Source organism: Musca vetustissima, unplaced genomic scaffold, assembly GCF_032173495.1.
Source record: "Musca vetustissima isolate MV318-11 ecotype Yass unplaced genomic scaffold, APGP_CSIRO_Mvet_v1 utg113123, whole genome shotgun sequence".
Taxonomy (NCBI): domain Eukaryota; kingdom Metazoa; phylum Arthropoda; class Insecta; order Diptera; family Muscidae; genus Musca; species Musca vetustissima.
The window spans coordinates 4,550-11,341 of record NW_026881091.1 but is presented as its reverse complement, the minus strand read 5'-3'; the positions used below and the strand labels follow the sequence as shown (position 1 = coordinate 11,341).

General features: G+C 34.3%; 1 protein-coding gene across 1 annotated transcript; it reads right to left on the bottom strand.

Moving 5' to 3' along the window:
* Window positions 1-4,602: 4,602 nt before the first annotated feature.
* On the bottom strand, window positions 4,603-5,343 carry LOC133327160 (chorion protein S19). Its single transcript, XM_061535728.1, has 2 exons — window positions 5,329-5,343; window positions 4,603-5,055 (listed from the first exon to the last, which is right to left on the bottom strand). The coding sequence occupies exons 1-2, from the start codon at window positions 5,341-5,343 to the stop codon at window positions 4,603-4,605; spliced, it is 468 nt and encodes a 155-aa protein (XP_061391712.1).
* Between the last annotated feature and the right edge of the window lie 1,449 nt (window positions 5,344-6,792).

The following is a 6,792-nucleotide window of genomic DNA, read 5'->3' as shown; positions in this document are numbered from 1 at the left end:
AAAGATCACATATTTAAGTTCGTTCAATTTTATATCAATGTTCCTTCGAGTTCATATAAACAGCGGCCAAAAATAGAAGGAGTTATCGAAAGTTTATGAAATTTGGTACATGTGCTTATTATTGGCCTAAAGAGCAACTGACAAAAAATTGGATAGGTCGGACCAAGATTTGGTATACCTCCCATATAATGGGTCTTGAGAATGTCACCCTTTTTGGGCTATAAAATCTTTAATATTCAAACAAATTCAATGAAAATTGGCAATTTACATTTAATTAGGCCTATAAAGCAACTGACCAAAAACTGGGTTGATCGGACCAAGATTTCATATACCTCCCATACAAAGGGTCTTGAAAATTTTACTATTTTGGGCTATAAAATCTTTAATATTCAACCAAATTCAATGAAAATTGACAATTTACATTTACTTATGCCTATAAAGCAACGGACGAAAAACTGGGTAGATTGGACCAAGATTTGATATACCTCCCATACAAAGGGTCTTGAAAAATCCGATTTTTGGACCTATATATAGTTTATATTCATCCAAATTCCAGGAAAATTTTCATGTCTTCGTCCAAATTACATCTAATTTAGGCGAAGACAGTAATAGGTGTTGTAATTTAGTTGTTACAGGTACCTACCATACCAAAAGTCCCTACAAATTTAACTTTCTGTACTATAAAATCGTTATATGCAGCTAAATTAAGTATAGTAGTTTTATTTTTGGTATTTTTATTATAATATAACAAATATTTGATATCCTTCAATAACTAATAAATTACTTTTTTATCATTCACAACATTTTGAAAACACACATCAGATATATATATATATATATATATATTGTCTTCCCAAATGTACGATTTAGTATCATCCACATTATAATCTCGGGCCTTTACTTTATTATTATTGGCTGTTTAAGGATATTACAAGGTCGGATTGTAATATAAAATACTAAATAAAATCTTTATTTAACTCGGCTTTAACAAAAGTTCGGGCTGCTACTAATTATTTGTTCGCATGACTTGTTAGCATCTTGTGAAAGTCGCTCAAAAGGTATTGTACTGCACTTTGCATATCCCATGCCATGAACAAATATTTTTCTGTATGAACTTTTCACAAAGGTAATTCATGTGCGACCTCTAAATTTAGATTATAAGATTATGTCTCAAATGATCTGATAAATAAGTATAATCTTCAAACTGACTGAAAATTTATTTAAAAGCTATATTTTAAAACCAATTCTCCCATATCTCCGCTTCGAATAACGTTTTTACCACTCAATTGCATATTTTATGTAAAATATTGTATTATTACTATGTTCTGAATCCATCTTCTCCTTCCTATTTGACCCTCAACAACTCATTTAATTGTATACATAACATATTGGACTATTCGCTTCTAACCATTTCGTGAATATGCCATATTTTTTCATAAGGTGGTCACCAAAAAAGTTAAATAACTCATAGGACCGCAGGACTCCGCAGCTAATTTTTTTTATTCCTTAAATAACACAATTTCACCACTCAAATATAAAAACAATTAGAGCTAACCTTTTTAAACTTTTTTTTCTGCTCCACTAATTTCAAAATTTGTTTTACAAATTTGATGAACTAAGTACTACAAGTGTGGGCGACTGTATACACCATATGATATTTATATACATACAAACTAAATCGAATCCTAGTCTTTACATCCACAGCAACCAAAATAAACACTTTTATAATAACCGTTAATTTGAATATTCAAATATCTGAGCATCAGAAAAACACACCCATTTTTCGAAAATATGGTAAAAAATCAGTTTATAAATAATTATCAGATTTGAACCTTTGTAGAGACAAAACTACTCGACATATCGATGTAAAATTTCATATTTATTCTAATTGGAGTATTTTCTATCAATCCTAATCAAAAAATTTGTTCTCCGTGGTACTTGGTTTTGACCATTTTTGGCCGCTGTCGTGACACTGTGCGACGTCTTTTAGGATACATATGTAGAATATACCCAAAGTGGTGAAGGGTATCATATAGTCGGCCCAGTCCAACTTTAGTGCTTTCCTTACTGTTTTTTTTTTTTTTTTTTTTTTTGTAAATGGGTTAATACAGTTATGGTCGATTTTTAGCTCTTGGCCGATGTTACGACTGCTAACATGCCGATTAACTTCGAAAGTTTCTCCGATTTTATCGACATTTTCGACGACCGGCATAGCTGTGCGAGGTGCATCTTTAACATCAAAACTTCCTGAACAGAAACTATGAAATCAAAATTTGGCCATAATTGGCTGATATAGTATCGGAAGCATAAACACCATTCACAATTTTAGCCGCTTGGCTTGCATTTTCGCCTTTGTCAACGAGAAACTGTAAAATGAACCGAATTTTCTTATTGTTCACTTCCATTTTTAACACCCTGTAACTCACAACTGAATGCACCAACGAAAAAACAGCAAAATATTTTTTTACTGCGAAATGTCATCCTTCCAACGAGCATAAATCTGAATTTGTTTGATCGAAATCTAATCTATCGAAATCTGTCTAGAAATCTATCAGAACAGCCATTTGCCGAAAAAATAATGGATTTCTTTTTCCACAACCTAATATTTTGGATTTTTCCCCAATGAGTATTAAAACAAATGAGGCACAATTCGGTTGTAAAACGTGCACGGGGTGTTGAGTGGTTGAGTGTGCCAATATAGCTATTTTTTAGTAGGACGATTTTGAGACCACCAAATACCATAATACTACTGATTATGTAGAAAAAACGGGCCTAAAAAACGTCAACATGTGCAATTTCAAAGCTCTATCTTCAGTATAAGAGGGTAGTATGGAGTGTTTTGAAATCACGAAATCGATAACCGTACATATGAACCTATTTGATTTCGATTTCATTTCACTGCGATGAAAGTCAGTCTAATTATACCCTACACAACTATGTTGTCAGGGTTTTACAGCTTTGTGCAGCCCCAAAAGTTTGTAACGCCGCGAAATATTGGTTCTACACCCACCTTTAAGTATACCGATCGTCATATCTCGGTTAGCTGAGTCGATCTAGACATGTGTGTCCGTCCGTCCGTCTGTCCATTATAATTTGTAAACACGATACAGACCACAGTTATGGACCAATCTTCACGAAATTTTGCATGTAGGATAGGTTCTGGCCAATGAGGACCCCTATTGTTTTTGGAAATGGAAATCGGTTAATATTTAGGGGATGAAATGGACCAACAACTTTATTTTTGTCACTTTTTCTGGTCGCTCCAGAGGACGCAATTATGTCCCAAACTCCTCGAATGGAGAAGGGAATTGGGCCAAAGAATAAGCATGCCTGTTATGATAAAGATCGGTCAATATTTAGCGGGTCAAATTGACCCTGACTTTTGTGTGAAAAATTACAAAATTTGTATTCTATAGCGTATATATATACCCCCGAAGGACATAGACCAGAGAAGATGATATTATATCCAAGAGGAGTGGTGGACCTTTATATTGATACCAATTATTTTGTCGTATGTACTCGGATGTGGGAGTTACACTTAAATATTGTGCTTAGGTATTTCTATATATTATTTAGTAACACATTACCACACTAGAGGGCGGAAATATAGCCCTCATCGCTTCAAAATATTCCATTAGGTTCCAGTTATTTGTTAAGGGAACGCCTATCATTTTCGGTGATGATCAGATAGAAATTTTGGGATTAAATGGACCACAAACTTGAATTTTTGTGTTTTTTGATTTATAAGCAAGAAAGTTAGAGTTCCGTGGTAGTTGTGTAGGGTATCGTATGGTCGGCCCCGTCCGACTATACTGCTCCGTTCACTGGTTTGTATCTGTTTCTGTTCTTCACGACACACAAACAACAACACCAACAATGCCAATAGCATACGAGTAATAAAAATTAGCACAACTACAACATGTCAATGCAACTGTCCGTCATTTGTGCTGATAACCCCCATAACATTAATCGTTTCTGTTGCTATTTTTTGTTGCTTTCGGCTATTTCTTACTTGTTCTGTTCTTTTGTTGTGTAAACGGGGAAATGCATTTTCGGCACACAAAACCAAATGTTGACATTTATCATTCTGCTGACGGAACACTTATTCAACACCATTTGCCAATGAACCAAGAACGCGTTTAAACGGTCATATCATTAAAAACACTTTTTTTTGTATTAAAAATTGTTTGGGTTTATATTTTTTTCTTTTTTTCTAGATTGGGTATTCAAAATTGTTTTTTATGAAATTTTCTTTTATGCACTTTGTTCTTTAAGACGCACGTAAAATTGTAAAAAAAAAAAAAATAATTTCATAACAACAATAATACTAATAAATAATTTTGAATTTTTATCAACAAAATTGAGATTTAAATCAAAAAAAGCAAAAATAAATTAAGCCAAAATGGTTTTTTGGATTACTAACAACTCTAAAGGTGTGCAATTTGCAGCAAGGAATTTGAAAAAAAAAATAATTTTGAAAATAAAATTTAGAATTTCTTTTTCGAAAACTGGATTTGGAAAAAAGTTTTTTTAAATTACTAAACACTAATATTTCAGACTATTATTTACAGGAACTCCGCTTCTTTATGTGCGTGCTTTTGTTTAGTAGGCAGCTTGGCTACCACCATAGGATGAGCTACCGCCATAAGATGGGCTACTGCCATAACCGCCATAAGACTTGGAAGCCGAGGAGTACAATTTAGCCAATGGGGCGTCTTGTACAACAGGCAAAGCTACTTGGCTGTAGCTGGCATGCGAATTGTATTGTTTGTAGCCATTCTGTCCGGGATACAATTCAGTGGCGTATGCGGGTTGGAAGGAGTATTTTGGGGCATAGGCTTTGGGGGCAGAATAGCTGTTGTATCCTGAGGCGGCTGCACCACCATAGCTGGGAGCAGGGGCAGCATATCCGCCTGAGAAGCCGTAACCGCCAGCATCACCGGCTGGAGCCGATTGTGCGGCTCCGCCATAGGAACTCAAAGCAAGATTGGCCAAATTGCCATAGCCATTACAGCTACCAGATGTAATGGCAGCCAACAAAACGATAGCAAAGCACTGCAATAGAAAGATGAAGAAAAACAACAGAGATATGAAAATGAAATCAAATATTCGTTTAACATCATTTCCTGTGAACCAATTCCAAGCATTTGGTGGGCGAAACTATGTTCACATGGTTATTGGTATGCATTTGCATCCGGAAAATGTACGCAAAGTCAATTCCATTACTTTGGCTTTTGGTTTAGCCACATTTTTCTTGTGTTCTTTCGCCCACATCAAATCACTCGGTACTCTTTTTTTTTTTTTTGTTTTTTACTCTTGTTTACTTACGATATATTTGTTCATGATGAATTATGAATTTTTGGTTTTCGTTTGTCTGTTTGTTTGACCAGCAGCTATGGTTTTGCCACAAATAAATGCATCTTTTGGCCATGCTCTTCTTTTTATATTAATTGGCATTTGCCACCGCAATTCAAACGTGATCTTCGCTGTGTGGCCATTTGTACTCTTCTCACATTTGGAAATCTTATAGCTGATGCTGTTCTGTGGCTTGTCCATTAACCTTTTGCGGACCCTATCTAAACGGTTTAGTGTTTTGCAGAAATGTTTTTTTTTTGTATTCGATAAGCGGAAGCAACACCTTCACACAGACATTTTTTTCTTTTCGTTTGCATTAGATAGCGTTGTAGGCTGTTAATTAGAAGTCACAGTCAACGAGAATTGAATAGAATGAGAAGTTGTTGCTGTTGGAGAGAAAGAGAAAAATAAATAAAATTTAAACGAAGTTGACTAAAATAAAATATTGTTTATACTTCATGGGAAATCGAAAATTAAAGATAATCAAACACAAGTTGAAATGTTAGGTCAGGTCGAAATTTGTATACCATCCATATTGTGGTACGTTTTAAAACATATTGAAAAGAACAAATTAAACAAATTAAACCACATTTATAAGTTTTGAAGAAGATGTTCGTTATTCACCAGAAATCTGTAATGCCAAATTGCGTTGGACACATGGGCATATATGAGGCGACCAGATTTTGAAATTGAAAATAGATGACAATAGTATGTGTATAAAACGTACAATTGCATCTATATATATAAAAGAGCTTAGTGTTAAGTGAGTGAGTGACTGACAGATCATCGCCCAGACGAAACGGCTAAAGCTAGAAGCTTGAAATTTTGAGTTGGTGTGTAGGCGTGAGATAAGGCTGAGTTTTTGGAAATTCGAACTTGAAGGGTACGAAAAGTACTAAAATATGGTACCCTTTGTATTAGGCGAACGGGAAGAGCTAGAATTCTGAAATTTTGAATGTGGGTCACTAATGGAAAGTTAGAATGATGAACAAAAGAGTTTTTGAAAATTCGACCTAAAAGTGTACGAAAAGTACTAAACTTTACTAAATTTAGTTCCAATTGTGTATGTATATATAAATATATATAAAAGTTACAAAATGGTACTAAATTTAGTACTATTTGCGTTTAAATGAGTGTATAGAGATGAAAGACTGAAAATCGGAATTAGGAATACTATTGTAGTACAGGATTGAAGTAGCTTTAAAAAATCGTACTTATGTGTACGAAAAGCACTAAGTGGTACTAAATTTGGTGAAAGTTGGATTTCAGTGAACGGATAGAGCTGGAGTCTTCAAATTGAGAATTAAAATGACTGTTGGAGTGTAGGATTGAGGTAGTTTAAGAAATTCGTAGTTACTGGTACGAAAAGTTCTATATGGTACTATATTTAGTACAATTTGGATTTAGCTTGAAAGGATAGAGCTGCAACCCTGAAAT